The sequence below is a fragment of the Dromiciops gliroides genome, chromosome 3 (assembly GCF_019393635.1).
Source record: "Dromiciops gliroides isolate mDroGli1 chromosome 3, mDroGli1.pri, whole genome shotgun sequence".
NCBI classification, from domain to species: Eukaryota; Metazoa; Chordata; class Mammalia; order Microbiotheria; family Microbiotheriidae; genus Dromiciops; species Dromiciops gliroides.
In genome coordinates, this window is record NC_057863.1 from 59,372,386 (window position 1) to 59,394,056 (window position 21,671).

General features: G+C 38.2%; 1 protein-coding gene across 1 annotated transcript in view; it reads right to left on the reverse strand.

Annotated features, from left to right (window-relative positions):
• The window catches only part of COL4A3 (collagen type IV alpha 3 chain), a 170,216-nt gene that overhangs the window by 78,431 nt on the left and 70,114 nt on the right, over positions 1 to 21,671 (reverse strand). Inside the window, exons 4-16 of the mRNA XM_043995200.1 lie at positions 18,438 to 18,482; positions 18,300 to 18,344; positions 16,091 to 16,153; positions 15,375 to 15,428; positions 11,592 to 11,618; positions 9,873 to 9,950; positions 8,481 to 8,543; positions 8,245 to 8,280; positions 6,510 to 6,551; positions 6,193 to 6,270; positions 3,883 to 3,945; positions 1,245 to 1,304; positions 427 to 471 (exon numbers count right to left, since the gene is read on the reverse strand). Of these exons, the coding sequence (XP_043851135.1) occupies positions 427 to 471; positions 1,245 to 1,304; positions 3,883 to 3,945; positions 6,193 to 6,270; positions 6,510 to 6,551; positions 8,245 to 8,280; positions 8,481 to 8,543; positions 9,873 to 9,950; positions 11,592 to 11,618; positions 15,375 to 15,428; positions 16,091 to 16,153; positions 18,300 to 18,344; positions 18,438 to 18,482 (699 nt within the window). The remainder of the gene's footprint in view (positions 1 to 426; positions 472 to 1,244; positions 1,305 to 3,882; positions 3,946 to 6,192; positions 6,271 to 6,509; positions 6,552 to 8,244; positions 8,281 to 8,480; positions 8,544 to 9,872; positions 9,951 to 11,591; positions 11,619 to 15,374; positions 15,429 to 16,090; positions 16,154 to 18,299; positions 18,345 to 18,437; positions 18,483 to 21,671) is intronic.

Consider the following 21,671-nt stretch of genomic DNA (forward strand, 5'->3'; position numbering starts at 1 on the left):
TCCTGACTTCAAGTCTGGCACTCTAACCACTATACTACACCATTTCTCTAGAATTAAAAATGACATGAATGTAACAATTTAAAGTTTACAAAGCTTTTTATGCACATTCTTTTATGTAAACCCTGCAACAACCCTGTGAGGTGGGTACTACAAGTGGCATTGTACTCACTTTAACAGGTAAAGAAGCAGCTTCAGAGCAGAATTAATTTGCCCGAAGAGCCCTAGTGACTAAAAGTCCAAAACAGGAGGTGAAACCCAATCTCCCAGACTGTAAGTCCAGCACTCTTATTTCTTATACTGGAGTGCACTGTTAATTTAGAATTTCTGAACAAAATAAAACAGGTTGCAATTGAGATAAAGGCTTCCTTTGCTCAGGTAGTACTGAAGTGTTAACCATGAGGGAATAATGAAAAATAAAATACTTACTTGAAGTCCAGGGAAACCAGGGGCACCGTCTTTCCCAGGTTTTCCCTAAATTAAAAACAAACAACAAATAAACAAAATAAAACAAAAAGGTGAAAAAAGCCCACATACTATTTCACAAAAGCAGAAAACGTAACATTTGACTTTTCTTTTTGCTATTTCTCTCATAGTCAATAGCTAGACATTTGAAAGAAGGTGTTCCCCTCCCACACTAAGGTCAGCTTCTAAAAGGAAAAGTCTTACATACCAAGATGCTTCATTATTTTCTTATTCCCAAGAAAGGTATGAGGCCAACCAAAAGGCAAGCAGAGGAGGAGAGAGAGAAAAGCTAAATTGGTTTTTGTCTGCTCCTGTGCTAGGTCTCCTCAATTTAATTTCTTTATTTTTTATTTTTAAGTGAACTCTGAGAATACCAGATACATCTCTATATGTATGAAGAAAAATCTAATCCAATATCGCATATAAATTACTTTGAGATGAGCTGTGGTTTCAGATCATCTATACCATTTCTACAGTTCCATAAATATGTTGCCAACATATAAAGCATTACTTTTATTATCTTTTGCTGTGCAAAAGGTTTTTCTGATAAAATCTTAAACCTACTTTAATATACACACCTATATATATACATGTTCATCCATCTATGCACACATGTTATAAACACATGGTACATTGTATGTATAGACATATGCATGCATGTGCCTAGGCGTGTATGTATATGTGTGTACACACATATGTATGTATAATTGGCATTTCAAAGTAGACTCCAAATTGCTGATAGACCTATTCACACATTTTATAAAGGAGTGAATGTCTCTCACCTGAGGACCTGGATCTCCAGGAATACCTTTTTCAGATCCATAAGATTCTCCAGGTAGCCCCTATATTGGAGAAATGTCAATATTTATATGTTCTTGTGTAAGGGAGGGGTTCTTCAGCCACTCCAACCAACCAATGGACACGCATACAATGAAATTTTAAATGTGTAAATTAGCTAGTTTAAACTCTCTCTTCTGTTTAAGTGGTATGAATCTGTTTGATTTGGTTAAGTATGAAAGTAATGTGATTCGCTGATATCAGTCACATCCATTGGGCCTCTGTATAACATATCAATTCATATCAGTGAAGTCAGTCCATAGGGGTTCAGCCTAGACATAGAATATTTCAGTTTTAGAGTTGAAGATACTAGTTCCAAGAAAGCTCTTGAGAAGAAATTGTTCTTGAGCAATTTATCCTTTGTGAGGAAGGATAAAGCTAGTGTTTCTATCCTCTTCCATTAACTACATCACTGGGGAGAAGAGAACAATAGAAAATGATGAATCCAACCACCAAGAGAAAATATGGATCAAAACAGACACATATGGATAAAGGAATATAGCCACCCAAGTGAGGAGAAGCCACTCAAACTTCAGGGACTTTGATGCCTCTTCCCTTGTAACAAATAATTCTGGCTGTTTAAAGGGGAAAGTTCTTGGAGCTCAACAGAGAACTACATAAGAACCCCAAAAGGGAGAAAAGGACTTCCAGCACTAGGACTTGCATAGTATTCCTATGCCATAGGTATTCCCTAAACATGTACCTCACTACCTTTGTACTTTATATTTTTTATCAACTGTTCTTATTAGATCACTTTAATAAATACCTTTTAAAAAAGCTAATTGAGACGATTGGCTTATAACTGATGTGAAACCACACTGGTGGGGGCTTATGAGCAACAGTATTAGAAACCTAAGGTTTATCTCTAGAAACATGATGGAACTCATTGCCATCAAAAAATACCAATGCAAATGGGAGTTGGGGAAGTAGTTCAGAGAGGATGCTATGCCTCTTTTCCCATTCACATTGATTTTATTTACTTACTGCCTTTAGGATTAGAAGATCATAGAGCTAGAAGAGCCCTTAGATGGCCAATTTCCTGGTGATGAACCTCTTTGAATTTATCTGGCTTGATGCTCAGACCACAGATTGAACTGCCACCACCTGCACTGTTAGTGCACCTCTGTCTTTAAGGGTACTTTCCATATTTATATATTTATCTTCCCCATTGGATTGTAAGTTTCTTAACAGCCGGGGCTGTTTTATCCTTTTCTTTGTATGTTTAGGGCTTAATGCAGTGCCTGGAACATAACAAGGACTGAATACATGCTTGTTGACTGATTGATTGGAAGTACAAGTTCTTCAAAAACACAGAAAAGAGGGAAAAACATACAAAAGGAAAAAGAGTAACACTGCATTACTAGTGGTGGGACATTTGGTAAATCATTTGACCTCTCTGCCCTCAAGTTCTTCATCTGGAACATGGAGGGGTTGAATTAGAATGTTAAGGTTCTTTCTAGCTCTAAATTTGTGATCCCAGACCACTTTATGGATTATATAGCCTTACACAGCATGTGAATTGCAGATTGACATTGTGTAATTTAAGATTCTAAATGGGGATTCTAATGTGTTCCCCCAGTTTGGGGGAAACTGACTAAAAATCACTGATAAAACGAGTTTAGGTTTTTAACGGTTTATTGGAAAATAGAAAGAAAAGGATTGAGAACAGAATTCTAACAGCCTAGCATTCCTATCTTTCCTCAAATTTCCTGTGAAGTCCTCTGCCGCCACCACCATCAAGTCCGGAACCCAAAAGGCCCGCGCTCTCTGCGCAGCCTCCCTTTTCTCCTTCCTGTCTCCTCCCAGACCATAGGAGGCTCCTCCAGTTGATTGGCTGGTAGACTTGATAGACAGCACCCATGAGTTTCCTCATGGTGGAGCTCTCCACAGCAAGTCTCCAGTAGGTGGCGTCATTCCAATCATTACAACATATAGTATGACAGAACATAGGAGAGCAGAATTGATTGTTAAGCCAAAGGTTAGAAAGAATCAGAGATCAGTCTCATGTGGAGAGAAGAGCAAAGGGAAGGTGAAAAGGAAGAATGGAAAGGTAGGGAAGTATAATGATTTGTGTTCACGAGCTTTAATAGGAGAGGGCTAGGACATATATGACAACTTGCAATCCTTATTACTATATTATTCATCAAGGTTAAGTGACTTACCCAATTTGTCCATGGCCATGAAAAAATATTTATTATTTACCCTTTATTATCATAATAAAGGTAAATATTATTGTTAATATTATTATATAAATATTATTACAACCATTATTATAAAGGTAAAATTCTAGGTTTTTTGTTAACATTAGGGATCAAATAAAATTATGAGCCATTTTTGTATATTTTATCAAGGGTTAAAGTTCCTCACCATTAACATACACTGAAATATTTTTACATGTTTACAAAGTAGGTTTTTTTGTGTGTTTTGTTTTGTTTTGTTTTTTTTGGCAGCGCAATGAGGGTTAAATGACTTGCCCAGGGTCAGAGGCTGGATTTAAACTCAGGTCCTCCTGAATCCAGGGCCAGTGTTTTATCCACTGCACCACCTAGCTGCCCCTGATAGTGTTATTTGTTAATAGCTTACCTTTGGTCCTGGGGGTCCTGGCTCACCTACTGATCCTTTGTCTCCTTTATCCCCTTTGTAGTCCTATCAAAAAAATAACTGAGTGTTTATACACTTATCAGATGAGGTTATAATTAAATTTGCAAGGAAATTGGTTCTCTAATATTATCATTATAAGAAAACCCATTATATGAAGCCTGATGCATCAGATTCTGATTATTAATATTACACAAGAGATCTTAATTTTATAAGAATGGTTCATTTCAGGTTTCCTTTCAATAATAGATTACTCTGGAACACTTAAAATCAGTTTCACTTTATTTTATTATATTTTTTTGTGGGGCAATGAGGGTTAAGTGACTTGCCCAGGGTCACACAGCTAGTAAGTGTCAAGCATCCGAGGCCGGATTTGAACTCAGGTCCTCCTGAATCCAGGGCCAGTGCTTTATCCACTGCTCCACCTAGCTGCCCCCCCTTTATTTTTTATAATAGATTGAAAACACCTTTCTTTTCAAGAGCACCTCTACCATGTGAAGTGAGGTATCCATGCAAAAAAAAAAATTGCTCCAGATTATTAGTGATTAGAGAACTGCAAATGAAAGCAACACTGAGGTTCCATATCACACCCATCACATCTGATGTTCACACACACACAAAATGACAGATGGAGGCACTATGAGGAAATAGGTGCATTCATACATTAATTCCTGTAAATTGGTCCAGCCATTCTGGAAAATTATTTGGAATAATATCCCCAAAGTTACCAAACTATTTCATTACTAGATCGTTATCCCCAAAGAGATCAAAAAAGAAGAAAAGGACCTATATGTACAGAAATATTTATAGTAGCTTTTTTGTGTGGTAGCAAAGAACCAGAAACAAAATAAATGTCAATTGATTGGGGAATGGATGAACAAATTATGATACTTGGTCATAATGGAATACTATTGTGTTATAAGTAATGACTATGAGAATGATTTCGGAGAAAACTTGGAAGACTTATGTGAACTGATATTGAACGAAGTGAACAAAAGCAAGAGTTTATCTAGAATAACAACAACATTGTAAAAATGAACATCTTTGAATGATTTAATAAGTCTGATCCCGGAAATGATCAGAAAGGTGAAATATATACACAGAATGAAATGTACCTTTTTGGACATGGCCAATGTGGGAATTTGTTTTGCTTAACTAAGCATATTTGTTACAAGGGTTTTGTTTTTCTTTTTTTCTTCTTCAAAGAGAGGGAGAAGTAGGACAAAGAGAAAAAAGTAAAGTGAGACATTTCCTAATTACAGTTTGGCTCATTTTGCTATTTTTGTACATGGAGTAAGAAGGGTTTGGGTCATTCCTGATGAACTGTAACTGAAAAGGTAAATTGGAGTGAAGGTACACCTTAAATTTCCAGTTAACCCATAAGGGCTCAATCTGTTTGCTTCTCTATAAAATCTTGATGGGCTCTACAATTTATTCAATAAATATATTCCTAAAATGCTGTGTACAGTTTGGATTTTGTCAATTAAATCATAAATATATTTCAATAAGTATAGTGTTATAATAGCTCATTTTTATTTAGGATTTCAAGGTTTGCAAAGCATTATATTACATTATCTATTATATGTATTATATAACATATATTATAATACATTATCTATTTTATAATTAGAGTAATGTAATTATCTCCTTTCAAAGGAAACCTGAAACCTTTCATAAAGCAATTTTTAAAATTGTTGTACTTCAAAAATTATTTCCTAATTTATCTGTTGGGTAAGTTTGGATTTTCAATAATCACCTTGTTCTTTGGTTTGGTTTGAGGCAGACTTGTCCTGAGCAAATTTAAGAAAAAAGATCTTTTTTTTCACTTTGGTTTGCAAAGGCTGTGTTGGATGCAGAATTTGTTCTAATTGTTGACAAAAAATGAAATGAAATGGTTATTCCAAAAATAGACAGGTGAATGAAAAGCTAAATCATATTTGTGAAGAGCAAAATTTCTGAACTCTATTCTTGTGGCAAATTCTGGCCACTGTCCATCTGACAGCTATAAAAGAGATGTAGAACTTAGGGCACTATCATCAGGAATCTGGAGACTAACAGAAGTCCTCCACCCACACCTGCACCCTATCACCAGGACATTCCAATCATAGTTACCCATCCCCACTCTCACCCCATAAATCTCTTCTGCTCTTCCCCAGTCTTCTGTTCCTGAACTGTGAGTAAGAAGTAATGGGGAGAGGAAGAAACAAGGCCAATGGGTTCAAGAAGTCTTGAATGTAAGAACAACATGTCTCGGACCTAGCAGAAGATAAAACTCAACTATTGTTAGAGTGTTACCGTTAGGTTTTCTGGTCCAGTCAGTGTCACAATAACTGCTCCTGGTGGTCCAGGGGGTCCTGTTAACCCTTTCATACCCTAAAAGAACAAACAAATAAGTTACAGGAACAAAACAACTAGATTCTATAGATGAACAATAGTTGAAGAATGTCCCTTCCCTATCCATGCACTTCCTATGCAAGATTAACCAAAATATAACTTGAAATATGTGAAGTACATTCACTATAAATGTCATTTTTTAGCAACCGTAGATATTTATACAACATTCTTAGAAGTTATTTATCCCCATACTTGTAAAAGGTAGCATTTTAAATTACCTGATCTCCCTTTTCTCCAATCCCTTTTACACCCATGTGACCCTAAGGAGAAACATAAAGGTTATATTTTTTTAAAGTTTATACATGAAAACATTTACATTTCATTTATTTAATCTTTTACACTGGATGTTCATATTTGAACCCTGAATTTTAAGCTGATGACAGATGTTTTTCAGATAATACTTGAGAGGAAAATGATCTTATTCTAAAGACAGAGAAATGAAGTACAGAGGGATTTAAGGTATTGACTTCATGTCATAGCTGACCCAGGAGACAGTACTACAGTGAAAAGAACACTGGAGGGGGAGGGAATCAGGATACCTGGTCCCTTAGCCCACCACTAGTTGACTTTGTGATTTGGTCTCTTTGTGCTTCCAGAGTGACTGGGTCTGGATTTCAAAAGTACTTGACCCTTACAATGGCTTTGAAATTCCTAGCTGGGACCAGGAATGTCACCTTAGCTCAGGGGTTGTGAAGGTACAGGAGCCTTAATAACAAATGATTACCTTTCATAACAGAACTATAAGAAAGGAACCAAATTAATGAATGTGCAAATAGATATTCCTTATTTACCTTCACGCTCAAAGTGTCACAAGATGTTAGAACCAGAAGAAAGCTTATGGTCATCTAGTCTATCACCTTTGTTTTGCAGAGGAAGACACTCAGGCCCAGCAAGAGGAAATTACTTTCCCAAAGTCATACAGATAACAAGTAGCAAAGTCATTCTTTAAACCCAGGTCCTGACTCCAAATTTAGCATTCTTTTGGAATAACAACTAGAAATTTTGGCACCTAATGCAAGCAGTCCTAGATGCTTTATTAAATCAACTTTCTAATTTGTGATGTGAAATTAATAGCCATTGAATTTTTGAATTCATTGTTACATTGATTATTCATTCAAGGAGCTCCCAGGTGAGAAAATTCTCTTTACCAACACGAATTCCCATCTTCTCCATAACCTGTAGTCTGCTCAGAGCACCCAGGATCACACAGTCAGTATCTGTCAGAGGTGATATTTGAACCCCAATCTTCCTGACTTGGAAACACACTCTATATTCACTACACGAGTAAGATCAAATTCAGGAAACTCATTGAGGCTCTAAATTGCTGAGAAGATATAGATTTTCAGTGAGAGAGGAACTTGTTCTCTAGGACCTCCCTTCATTAATGAAATCAGAGCAAATTAAAAAAAAATGACACAAATGGACATCTGGTAACTTCCAATATTTACCAATCCTACCTGCTAACTAACTAGATGCTAGGCTCCATTGTTTCTCTGTTGTTGCCAAAGAGATATATGTGTTAAATTTTTGTGCTTTCTAAATTCTGGTGCTCTGTGAAAAAGTGCCAGTTGCCCTGCCTTAGTCACAGCTGCATTCTTTCAGTAAGATGAAATTTTCTCCGGCAGTTACATATTGCTCAAACCTGTTAGCTGATATGAAGTGCAGGTGAGTAGTTTTTTTTCAGAAAAGTGTCTGAAATCAGGTTGATGTTGCCCAACTTTTTCCCAATGAGAAATTGTATTTGATTTCTTCAGAAACATGATTGGGGACCTTGGGTGGGGGAAATATCCAAGGCACACTTTCTTCCCTGCTGGAAATCCCTTTGAAGCTCAGGGAGAGGGCAGCAGAATTGAGGATCAATGAGGACAGACTCTGATATTTATTAGGTAATCAAAAGCCCCTAGCCCAGGATCTCTGTTGTAAGCTATAACACCTGTGATCTTTGATCTCTACCTTTGGTCCTGGAGGGCCCATCTCTCCTGGAAAACCCTGGAAGACACCATAAATGAAAATCACAATATGGAACGAAGTTCTGCTACTTTCACTAAAAAATATTTTATCAATGGAAGAACAACTTATTTGGACAGACACAAACTACCTGCATCCACAAGTTCCTAAAACAACACCCATATCCATCTTTAATATGGTATTTTATTAAACATATATAGTGATTAGGTCTTCATACTTACTAAGAATCCAGGAGGTCCTTGTGGTCCAGCTGGTCCAGGAAATCCTGGGGGGCCAGGCAAACCCTTTTTTCAAAAACATGAATAAGAATAAATTCCCACCTACTTATTAAGTAAGAGCAACACTAATTTCATGAGTCTAACTTACTGCAATATTTTAAAGGAATAGGAAGAACAAATCATGTCTAGTAAATCATCATACCAAAGAATAAAGGGTCTTCAACCATGTGGAATAGGTCATGACAAATTCAGCATGGAGGGGAATTTCTACAAATATATAGGCAGAGGTTTCATTGTGTTCTATAACAGAGTCTATATGGTCTTACTTTCCCCCTGTTTATGGTCCAGTCTTGAGGATATCATATTTTCCCCCCATCCTCTCTGGCCTCCTTGCCTCTTGCCATTCATCTCTTTGGAAAAATTTAATTTATTTTATTCTGAACTTAAGAAATAAAACAAGCATTTCCATAGCATAGTAGAATGGAAAAAAGATGATTTTATATGAAACTGCAAATCTATTATGTACAACTTGCTATTCCTTTTAAATATGTAATAAAGTTTTAAAAATAAATATATAAGGGTATCATGTAATTTTTTCTCTTTTCTCTCCTTTTTTTCTCTCCCTCCACCCCCCAGCCCTAGATGATACAGGAATTAATATATAGCATGGGCTGAATATCTGTAGAGGCCACTGATGTAAGGTTCTGCTCCATGAACTTGTGTTTTGTTTTGTTTTTGTTGTTGTTGTTTGTTTGTTTTTTGCGGGGCAACGAAGGTTAAGTGACTTGCCCAGGGTCACACAGCCAGTAACTGTCAAGTGTCTGAGGCCACATTTGAACTCAGGTCCTCCTGAATCCAGGGCTAGTGCTTTATCCACTGCGCCACCTAGCTGCCCCCTATGAACTTGTTTTTAAAATGATTTCGATAACTATGTTCCAATATATTTGGTTTCCTTTGTAATACTATGTACTACAGACTTTCCAGATCTCCCCAAGTTTTTAATGCTCTCCCAATCCCTACCTTGCATTTACTCTAAGTATATATACACTTATATATACTTATCTGCATACATATGGCTTTTCCCAGTAGAATGTAAGCTTCTTGAGGGCAGGTAATGTTTTATTTTTGTCTTTGTATCCCCAGTGTCTAGCAAATATATGGCATGGAGCAAGCTTTCAATAAATGTGTAGCATTGAATCAAATAGCACTACAAAATATTTAAATGGTTGTTAAGAAGATAGATGTATTTGAATTGCATGTGTGAGGTAGATTGGTGAATCTGAATGAAACAATGCTGAATGAATCAATTTTTGAATGAAATGATAGGAATTTATTATAGCAGCATTGCAGAGGGCAACAAAAATGTGAATCTGTTCTCTGCCTGAAGTACTGTACCTGATGTCCTGGGATTCCTGGTAACCCAGGGTCACCTCTTCCGCCATTTCCTATACCTTCTTCACGAGCTGGGGCTCCCTTGAAAATGAAGGAAATCCATTAAATCCAATGGAATATAATATTTTAATAACTCTTATTAATTTTTATTCAAAGCCATACCATTCCAAGACTAAATATATTTCACAATGAGGATGCTGATAAATAATAATAGTAATTTTTAACAGTTCACATGGATCCTACTTCATAAACTTACTCACTGCATAACCCAAGTCCCTTAACCTCTCTAACTCATTTTCCTTGTTTTACAAGTGTGTATAATAATAGTACCCTATCCCATAGAATTTTTGTGCGTATCAAATGTGATATATAGACACACACACACTCAACTTTAGAAACCCTAAAGTGCTATTTTAATTCTAGCTATCATCCTCATTGTCCCAAAGGTCTTAGTGCAATTTAAAACTTTACTGACTTAAAATTTCACTAAGATTTTTGGGACATTCTGTATCATGCCTTACAGTTTCCAGAGCACTCTGCTCACAAATATAAAATGACATAGTACAAGTATTACAATCTATATTAAAATATACCCACAGCTGTTGTAAGTTGCTGGTTTTCTTTAAGGATAAGAGTGCCTTGACCTTATCTAGTGTTTTATTCTTGCATTTCCCTCAGGTAGATTATTTTGTGGTTTTACTGGTGGGGGCTCATGATTGAGAAAAGTCCTGAGTTGGGGAATTAGGGTTAGGCATAGGATGTCTATTCAGGAGAAGCTGGATTTGACCTATAAGGAAACAGGAACAAATCAAAAAGGAAGGTTGGTCTGGGTGCTCAGCCTTTGGGTTGTGAGGGTTTCTGTACAACTGTTATCCAAAGGACTGAGAGAGGGTGATGGGAACTGGTTGTCACCCAGATAATTCAAAGCTGAGGACATGCAAAACAGAACAAGGAAACCAAACTGCAAGGAGCACTACAGACGTGATGGCCCAATTCAGCCTGATTTCCCAACATATTTAACCTCTTTATTGTTTTGTATTTTCTTGCCCTGCCTTTGGCTGGTGCCAGTATGCTTGAATGTCATAGACCAGGCCCACTCAACCACACCTACCACATATACTTCGGGTTTCTGACCATCCGCTCAGTGTTCTTTCTATCACATTGTTTTTCCTCAATGGGTTATTATGATAGAAAATTATACCTGTTAAGGCATATCTCTAGAAAGGGCTAGAGAAAGAAATGATGGAATCCTCTCTTTTATTCCATAAGTATAAAATAAATGCCAAAATTGTGTTGGGTTATGCATTAATGATATTTGTATTTATGAAATCTTTTTTATATTTAATTATATTTCTCACATACCATCCACCTCCAAAGAAAAAATTGATATTGATTGAACACAGACTGAAGCATGCTATTTTCCCCTTTCTTTTTCTTTTATTTGAATTTTCTTATACAAAATGACTAATATGGTAATGTTTTACATAATTGCACATGTATAACCAATATCTAATTGCTTACTGCCTCAGGGAGTGGGGGAGGGGAGGGAAGGAGGGAGAGAGAGAATTTGGAACTCAAAATTTTAAAAATGTTTATTAAAATAAATAAAATTTAAAAAAATTTATTTCTCTACTTGATACAAATATTTTCTTTTTAATATTTTTAATTTGGATACTTTTTGATCATTGAGTCATTAATGATTACATATTACAAATGAATTACCTTTTCTCCTTTTAATCCATTGGTACCCTAGAACAAAATAATAGTAAATTAATGAAATAGAATGCAAACAGGGAACTTTTGACATCAACAAAATCCAATGATTTATTTCAAAGTTTGACAATTTGGTTATTCTAGTGCTAAATGAACTAAACCTATACCTGTGTTTAATGACATCTAATGAAGATTCAAGGAATGCTAAATAAATCTCTTAGGGCAATAGGGTGGTGTGAGAGGGAACTCTAAGAATTTAATACAAAGTGTTACCTAAGAAAACAGTGGGCTCCTAATGTTCAAGGCACACTTCCTCTGAACCATGCTCCAGGAGAACAGGAGCTTCATATTCCTCCAAAACATTATTTGATGAACCAAACCCCATAAGGTTAAGTTGACATTAGTGCAATGATATCATCATGGGTTTTTTTAGGTGCTACTTTTCTTTTTTTGGCCAAGCAATGAGGGTTAAGTGACTTGCCCAGGGTCACACAGCTGGCAAGTGTCAAGTGTCTGAGGCTGGACTTGAACTCAGGTCCTCCTGAATCCAAGGCCAGTGCTTTATCCACTGCACCACCTAGTTGCCCTGTTAGGTGCTACTTTTAATTAGCAAGATGTTCTTTGTTTTGTTGAAGCATACATTTAATTCAGTTTAAGTACTGGGATGAAACTGACTAAAGCTTTTCTTGTGATTTTTCCAAAGTCGCAGGTTTACCATGGTCAATAGGGATATTTGCACAGTTTGAGGCAATAGATTAATGAGACACAGGTAGGTGGCACAGTGGATAGAATGCCAGGTCTGAATTCAGGAAGACTCCTCTTCATGAGTTCAGATCTGGCCTCAGACATTTACTGGCTGTGTAACCCTAGCCAAATCACTTAATCCTGTTTGCCTCAGTTTCTTCATTTGTAAAATGAGGTAGAGAAGGAGATGTCAGACCCCTCCTCTATCTTTGCCAAAAAAATCCCAAATGGGATCATGAAGAGTCAGACATGACTGAAAAACAACTCAACAAGTAGATTAACACCTGGGAATTGAGGGTTGAGAGTACAGGATGCAGAAATAAGAAATGAAGTGGGTCATTGTCAAAGTAGTAAAGGAAGTGACATCGAGTTGTACCTGATACTGTCATTCATAGTCCCCATTCTAACTGACCAATATCAGAAAGTGGGGCTGGAATTTGGAGGGTGAGAGAACAAGGCATTGACAGGGTGCACACTGGAAAAGATCCAGTGAAAGAACACATAGAAGCTTCAATCTAGAACTATATGGTACTTCAATGTTACATCTTCCTCATTTCAGAACCGGGGAAACTGAGAGGAAAAGGGAAAGTGACTTGTCCAAGGTCATATGAGTATTAAAGAGCAGAGCTGGGATCTGAGCTCAGGACCTCTGATTCTAAAAGACAGGAGAGAGAGACAGAAATACAGAAGAAGAGCTTGAAGAAACGTTAAAGATCATCTAGTATAGATGAAGGAACTGAGGATCAGAGGGGTTGTGACTCGTCAAAGTTCACACAGTGGTGGAACTGGCGCTCCATCGAGATTTTTGTTTGTTTGTTTGTTTCTTTGGTGAGCCAATTTGGATTAAGTGACTTGCCCAGGGTCCCAAAGCTAGTGTCAAGTGTCTGAAGCTGGATTTGAACTCAGGTCCTCTTGAATCCAGGGCTGGTGCTTTATCCCCTGCACCATCTAGCTGCCCTTCTATAGAGATTTGAGATCTGAGATATGAACTCTGTGTGTGTGCGTGTGTGCGCGTGCGTGTGTGTGTGTGTGTGTGCACGTGCATGTGTCTTTGTGCATGTCCATACAAAATCAAGGTAAATCTAAGCTCCTAAGTGTCCCTTCACAAGGTACTAAGGATTTAGCACTCAGCTCTGTGGCTTTGGGAGAGATAAAGAAGGGTTAGACATGGTTCCTCACCTCAAATAATTTGCTCTTTATTGGGGAAGACGACACCGACACAGATGGAACAATGAGAAAACAATTCAAGACAGTCTACATCCAACACTAAATGAGGTACAGACTGCAGAAGTGTCATAGGAGTCCAGTGGTCAGAGAAGCAGCTATGATACTTTGGTTCCCCATGGACTTCTTTGGCTGTGCATTAGGGGTCTCTGTGATAAGATCAGACGCTTTCATTCTCTTGTTGACTGTATAAGGGCTGCCCACCTAGACCCATCTTCCTGCCTCATTTTCTCTTGTCCACAAAAGAAATAGCTGATCTCAACTCCCTCCACTCAGATATGGTGAAAGGGGAAATCATGGCCACACATTGTTTGATTTCTGCCCTCTATCCCTTCCCCTTCCCAACTATTCCTTCTCTGCTTACTCAATAAAGCAGGGTTGTTACATTGTTCCTGTTATATATGCCAAGGACAAAGAATTTGTTTAAAATGACTAGTAGGGAATTAGATGGCAATTCCTTTGAGAAGCTCTGTAGTTTTCTATAATTCAGTAGTTGCTGAAAGTAGACTTATAGCAATCTTAATATGAGTCAGAAGAAGACAGCCAGAATGGTGAAGAGCCTCACACCATATGAAGATGAGTGGAAAGAACTGGGGGTGTTATATTGGGGAAGAGAAGTCTTTGGGAGGCGTAATAGTTATATTCATGTTGTTGTTGTTGTTTGTCCTTTGTTCTGGAAAAGGATTATGACACCAGGAGGTGATGTTATAACTGTATATTCAAGTAATTGAAGGTCAAGTGAAAGAAGGATTAGATTTTATCTGCTTGGTCCTAGGGAGCACAACAAGGAGTAATGAGTAGACACAAAACAGACTGATTTAGTCTTGTTTTTGTTTTTTGGTGAGGCAACTGGGGTTAAGTGACTTGCCCAGGGTCACACAGCCAGTAAGTGTTAAGTGTCTGAGGCCATATTTGAACTCAGATCCTTCTGACTCCAAGGCCGGTGCTCTATCTACTGTGCCACCTAGCTGCCCCCTTTCAAGTTTTTTTTGTTTTTGTTTTTTTTTTCTGATTTAGTCTTAATGTTAGAAATAACTTACTAACAAGGAATGGACTGCCTTAGGAGGTGGTAGCCTTCCTCTCAATGGTCCTCAAGCAGAGACTGGATGTCAATGTGTCTGATATGACATAGAGGGGAAGCTTGATTTTTTTCAGTGAGGCAATTGGAGTTAAGTGACTTGCCCATGGTCTCACAGTTAGTAAGTGTAAAGTGTCTGAGACCGGATTTGAATTCAGGTCTTCCTGAATCCAGGGCCAGTGTTCTATCCACTGAGCCACCTAGCTATCCCATGGGGGGGGGGGACTCTTTTTTAGGGACTGGTTGGACTGGGTGATCATTTAGGATCCTTCCTACTTTGAAATTCTGGGATTCTGCTCTCCATTGAGCAGCTCTCAATAGTCTGGGACAGTGAGACACTGGGACAGTGACTTTCATTCTCATCAGTAACTCAATCTTCCCATATTTCCTCAAACCTACCCAACCAACCCCCTATACTGTTCCATTGATCACTATTAACCTAAAGTGTTGTCATATGCCCTCAAATCAAGTTGCCAACGTATAATCCTGCGAGCTGTCCTAAGACACCACACTACTATCTTTGCGATTAAATTTTAACATTTGTTAGCCACGTTGAGGTAACAGGACCTCTGCTAGGAGCACAGGTAAGGTTCTCTCTTCCTTTTCTCAGAGCCTCATTAGCTGTGATGCTTTCCTGGTGAGGACAGAAATGCCCTCTTTTGCTTTCCTCTACAACAGGTGAATAAGTAGATGGACTCTTTCCCATACTTCGTTTCCATGGCAGGGTTTTCAAAGTAGAAACCTACCGGTAACCCTGGATGACCTGGTGTCCCTGGACGTCCTGGAAATCCTTGCTCACCCTGAAAGGCATACAGAATTGGTCATTCTGCTTAGCTGTTGTCCAACCTCACTAGAAGAGCTTATTCAGGCCTTTCCTTTGTCCCCATCCCCTACCCTTTCAGTAAAGCAATGGCAACCTTAGACAAAGCACTCAGGAGTTCTTATAGCTATTTGTGGGTCAGGAAACTGAGAGCCAGGAATCCATTATATCAATTGAAAATGGGATTAGAATCTACTTGTTCTCAAATTGTTCATGGGCTCCAAAAGCCTAATTGTGCCAAGAAATTTCAAATTGCTGATTACTTGAAACTTGAATAATTAGGTCATCCCCCTCCATCTGAGGCCATGCTCTGGGGAACAGGGATGAAGAGCTGTAAGACAGGTTCGAGTGCAGTTGTGCTTCCACAGCTGTGTCATTAATGATGTTTCACAACTACAGGTGAAAATGACCACTTGGGCACCTGGTTCTTTATTTCACTGAGGGTGAACCTGACTAGCCACTGCGTATGATGACATTAGAGCATTGGAGAATAGAGAAAAAACCGAATAGAGGACGTTGTCTGGTTTCAATCTAATGCATGCTCAGTTCAGGCATTTTTACACAAATATTTGGCTAAAATGTTTCCAAGAAAACCTATCTCCTCATTGCCATTCTATTATTTTTCTTTGTTTTCACTCCTACCTTAGTACCATTGCATCCTGGTAAACCAGGCGGCCCGTAAGGACCAGTATTCCCAGGAATACCCTGAAAAAAAAGAGAACAAAATGGCAAATATGTATTTGCTAGGTACTGACACTCTACAAAAGCTGCTGTAAGACTTGGAGTGAATGACCAACTTTAATTCTTGGCTGATCCATAATTTTGCCCTGTCCTAGATGCCTCACCTCCCACCTTAAAGATCATACTCTTTTCGTTAGTAGTCCCTTTGGGCTAGCTTGGGCAGAAGACAAGTTTTCCAAACTTGGCCAGGGTAGTTTGAAGACATTTATTCCATCATCAGGACTGTACTGAGAACTTCTCCAGCTAGATAGGACTTGTCAGACCTTGTTCTTTGCTAGCCCAGACATCAAGAATTCAGTCAGCTCTATGCCATGCTGACCATTGTGGGCAACGAATCTGAAGTCAATGGAGCCAGGATCAAATCCAAGCTCTTCCATGTACTACATGCGTAACCCTGGGCAAGACATTTCATTTCTCTCAGCATCAGTTTCTGTAAAAGCAAGAGGTTAGACTAGATATTCTCTAATTTCCCTTTTAGCTCTAAATCAATGAGCTAATCGTCTGAGTAGGGTTTTAGTGGAAAATACATGTGTTATACAGTCCTGAAGAACACTAGAAGCAAATTGGGTTAATTAAAAACAAAGGGCTTATAGCCTTTTGTTATATTTATTTATGGAGATGATGTTGTTCTAAGATAGAATGAAATCTGGGCTATTTTCATTGACTATCTAAATAACCATTCCAAATTCAGCAGAATACTTTTATAACATGGGTGTAAGTGAGGGGACCTCAAGGGCAGAACTAACACCTGTGTCGTAGAGCAAATTTATCAGTTTACCTTTATGTAGATTGTTACATCTTAGGAGTCATGATATAATAATAGCTAATATTTCTATAGTGCCTTAAGTTTTACAAAACACTTTACATATTATCACATCATTTATTTCCTCAAAGCAACCCTGTGAGCTGGTGGGTATCATTATCCTTGTTTTATAGATGAAGAAACTGAGATTGAGAGATGTTTCGCGACCTGCTCAGGATCACACAGGATTTGAACTCAGGTCTTCTGATTCCAAGTCCAACATTTTATTCACTATGTCACCAACCTTCCTTTCTATGCAAACCATTGCAATATAATTGGATTCTAGAGTAGGGTTTATTTTCATCATGGTATACATAGTTTATCTATATAAATCAATGGCATCAATTCAAATAGAAACCCCTGCAGGGTGCATATGCACATGGAAAACCGCAAAATTTCCGAATTTATTTATTTATGTATTTTTATTTTGTCAAACATGTCCTGATCACATTTTAATCTGGTTGCCCATTTTGCAACCCATTTGTGGCAGGCTTAACAAGATTGCCTCTTCTGATATAGGTCATATAGAATTATTTCAATTACTCTTCAGAGTAATCAAAGAGAGGCAGTGTGGTCTCGTGGAAAGACCATCAGGTTTTGAGTCAGAAGACTTGGGTTTAAATCCCAGCCCTGCCACTGACTTCCTGTGTCATCTTGGATAAGTCCCTCCTCCCTCTGTTTCCCTCCTCTGTAAAACGAGGGGTTTGAATGAGTAATTATAATAATAGCTAAGACAGACTGCTTTAAGCAGACTGAGGGGATGCCCTCATTGGCCAGGCACGGTAACCAGGGTTTGCTTTAAGAGTGACAAGGCGCCTTAGGGTTCCTGAGATGAGCCTCCCAATGATGCTGTGAGATGTTTCCGACAGGTATCAATAAATATTCTCAGGTCCTTGATGAGGAAGCCAGTCTCCTTCACCATGATCATGTCACTAGGAGGTAGCTTCCTTGCAGGCAGGATTCGAACGCCGGGTTTTCTTGGCTCCCGCATCCAGTGCTCCATCTACCACTCCTTGCTGCCTCCTTAGATGACTTTGAGGTCTCTTCCAGTTTTAAAACTATGACCCTATGGCTTGTGACCCTTTATACAAGAGACTTGCATTTCCTCATTATTTATTTATTTATTTGGTTGGTTGGTTATTTATTTTGGGTGGGGTGATGAGGGTTAAGTGACCTACCCAGGGTCACACAGCTAGTAAGTGTCAAGTGTCTGAGGCTGGATTTGAACTCAGGTCCTCCTGAATTCAGAGCCAGTGCTCTATCCACTGCGCTACCTAGCTGCCCGCATTGCATTTCCTCATTACTTACAGGAAGTCCCGGAGGACCTGGAAAACCTGGCAATCCTGTCATTCCCTATTGATACAAAAAAACAAAGGGAGAAATATTGTTTAAATATTCAAAATACAGCATATAAGAAAATCAATATGGATGGGTTATAATACTGACCCTCGTGCCTTTGGAACCAATAAATCCTGGAAACCCTGGAGAACCCTAGAGCCGCAGTAAAGAGCAAGGGAAAGAAAAAAAACACATAGTAAAAAATATATAAATCATATAATATTAATATCTGTATACATTATAGACCATCCTTCCCCACGTTTCTCCAAATGGCTACCACTGGTTTACTTATCCATTTATTTCGTCATTAACATTGTCTTATTTGTAATCAATTTTCTCACTAAACACTGTGGATTTTGATTAATTTAGAAGGAAAAATAAAACTCCATCTAAAGGAGACCAATCAGCTAATCAGCTGCTAAAGCATAAGACTCGACATAAAGATGGAAATAGCAGCCAGTGTTACATCAGGCTTCTCGGGTTTATTGGGAAAACTTGCCGCAAATGTGGATGACTGTATAAATCAGAGATGGCTCTGCATTGTTCATATTGTGAAGAATTAAGAATCATTGTTGAAATACAGCTTTGGAGGGGACCTGCTGGGGGAGGGGAGGGTGTCTGTCTTCCCTACAACACAGACAGAAACAGAAAGTTTCAGTGACTTCTAGGATTTTGCATCATGCAAGAAAGAAAAAGTTGTTAACATAGTTTTCCTAGATTAGATTGGACAGCCAAGGCCAAAGTCTGCGTTTTCTTACTAATGTGGAACTCAGGGGCTCAATACTGTTCCTTAATCCTCAAAAAGATTTACACGCTGTTCTCTTCTTTGTCTGCCCACCCCCCCAAAAAAATTCTTTGGATTACTGTGCAGCGAAGATGCATGTCCTCATGTTTTATCTTCCTGTTATATAGTTTCTCATGTTTTCAAGTACTTCTGAAGTGGGACAAAACATTTGTGACATTGGGAAACTTTTCTCATCAGGTTTAATTCATCTGGTGTCTGTATTTGAGCCAATGCCTCATAGGTCCCCCCTCTTAGTGATCTGCTTTAAAGTGTAACCTTCACGAACACAGCATAGAACACATTTTTCCTGGATTAATCCTGTGATATGCCTGGCATATCTAGGACAACACATACCCTGAGATCAGCACCGTGTGCTCAGAAGTATTATTTTAGTTAACGCTGACATATCTGATGGAAACACTGAAAAAGGAAACAGCAGAGAAATGAGGCACAGATCACATGGGGAAGGAAAGAAGGGGGTGGAGTGAACAAACTGACCTACTCAACCACCTGTGAAATGGCAGCCCTCCCTGGACCCCCTATAAGGGTGGAGGAAGGCATGCTTAGACCAGGCCTAGCCCAGCCCTCCCCTGGAAGAAGATGTATAAAACGAAAAGAGGAGATGAAAGGATAGAGGTAGGGAGAGAGACAAAACCCTGAAAAGGATGGATTTGAGGAAAAATGAATCTACATTATTGGTGGAAATATTTTCTCTGAGCCCTTCATTGAGCTAGCTATTCCCTATTTTCTTTCCTGGTAGAAATGGGAATGGGAATCTGGTTGAGGAATTCAACTTAAATAATTACTACCATGGAGACAGAATAAGATAAGTGAGAACAATCATTTTTTAAATTATCATAAAAATATTGTATCATTTTCTAGTTACATGTAGAAATAGTTTTCAACACTTGTTTTTATAAGATTTCTAATTTCAAATTTTTCTCCCTCCCTCCCCTCCCTTCCTCCTCTCCAAGACAGCAAGCAATCTGATATAGGTTATATATGTACAATCACATTGAACATATTTCTGCATTAGTCACGTTGTGAAAGAAGAATCAGAGCGAAAGGGAGAAACCTGAAAAAACAAAATAAAAAAAAAGTAGAAATAGTATGATTCAATCTGCATCTAGATTCTGCAGTTCTTTTTGTTTGTTTGTTTCTGGATTTGGAGAGCATTTTCCATCATGAGTCCTTTGGAACTATCTTGGACCACTGTATTGCTGAGAAGAGTCAATTCTATCACAGTTGATCAACACATAATGTTGTTGATACTATGCACAATATTCTCCTGGTTCTGCTCATCTCACTCAGCATCAGTCCATGTAAGTCCTTCCATGCTTCTCCGAACTCTTCCTGCTCATTCTTTCTTTCTTTCTTTCTTTCTTTCTTTCTTTCTTTCTTTCTTTCTTTCTTTCTTTCTTTCTTTCTTTCTTTCTTTCTTTCTTTCTTTCTTTCTTTCTTTCAAGTGAGGCAATTGGGGTTAAGTGACTTGCCCAGGGTCACACAGCTAGTAAGTGTTAAGTGTCTGAGGCCAGATTTGAACTCACGTACTCCTGACTCCAGGGCCAGTGCTCTATCCACTGCGCCACCTAGCTTCCCCTTTTCTTTTTTCTTTCTTTTTTTTTTTCCTGCTCATTGTTTCTTACAGCACAATAGTATTCCATTACATTCATATACCACAACTTGTTCAGCCATTCCCCAATTGATGGGCATCCCCTCAATTTACAATTCCTTGCCACCACAAAAGAACAGCTATAAATATTTTTTGTACATGTGGGTCCTTTTACCATTTTTATGATCTCTTTGGAAAAAAGACCTAATAGTGGTATTGCTGGGTCAAAGGGTATGCACAGCTTTATAGCCCTTTGGGCATAGTTCCAAATTGCTCTCCAGAATGGTTGGATCAGTTCACAGCTCCACCAACAATGCTTTAATGAGAACAATCATTTTTTAAGGTTATAGAAGATTCCAGCCTTTAAAAGACTCACTCAGCAGATGGATTATTTTTCTCTGTTCACCTAGATGGTAACTGGTGTTATAGGAGACCCAGGGTTCTCATGATTAAAGAGATTAATCATTGCAGACTTCAGTCTGGCTAATGTCCATGTTAGGAAAGACAGTATATAGTTAACTATGGTTTAATTTATACCTGTTTCTTGTAGAAATCCATTAGTTGTTTATAAAGTGGCCTCATGCTCATTGCGACAGATCTTAGGATTATAGAGTAATGTTATTGTAATGTTCTAAGATTTAGATCTGTGGAAGAATCCAAATGTTGAGGGTATATGTAAATTTAAAAACAGAACTGGAATATGATCATGTTACATTTTACAATAATGACAAAGGCTAATTTATTTATTTATTAACAAAATCTTCAAAGGCCTCAAAACCCACTGTAGTAGGAAGTCCCAGCTGGTACCAATGGCAAAAAGACTAGAAGATCTCTGCCACAAAGACTAAGTTTTCCCTACAAAGGCAATGAAACCATCCTTGAGACCTAATTGGTTCAGGAGATCCAGGCTTGAATCATAGACATAATCAATGACATACAATGATTG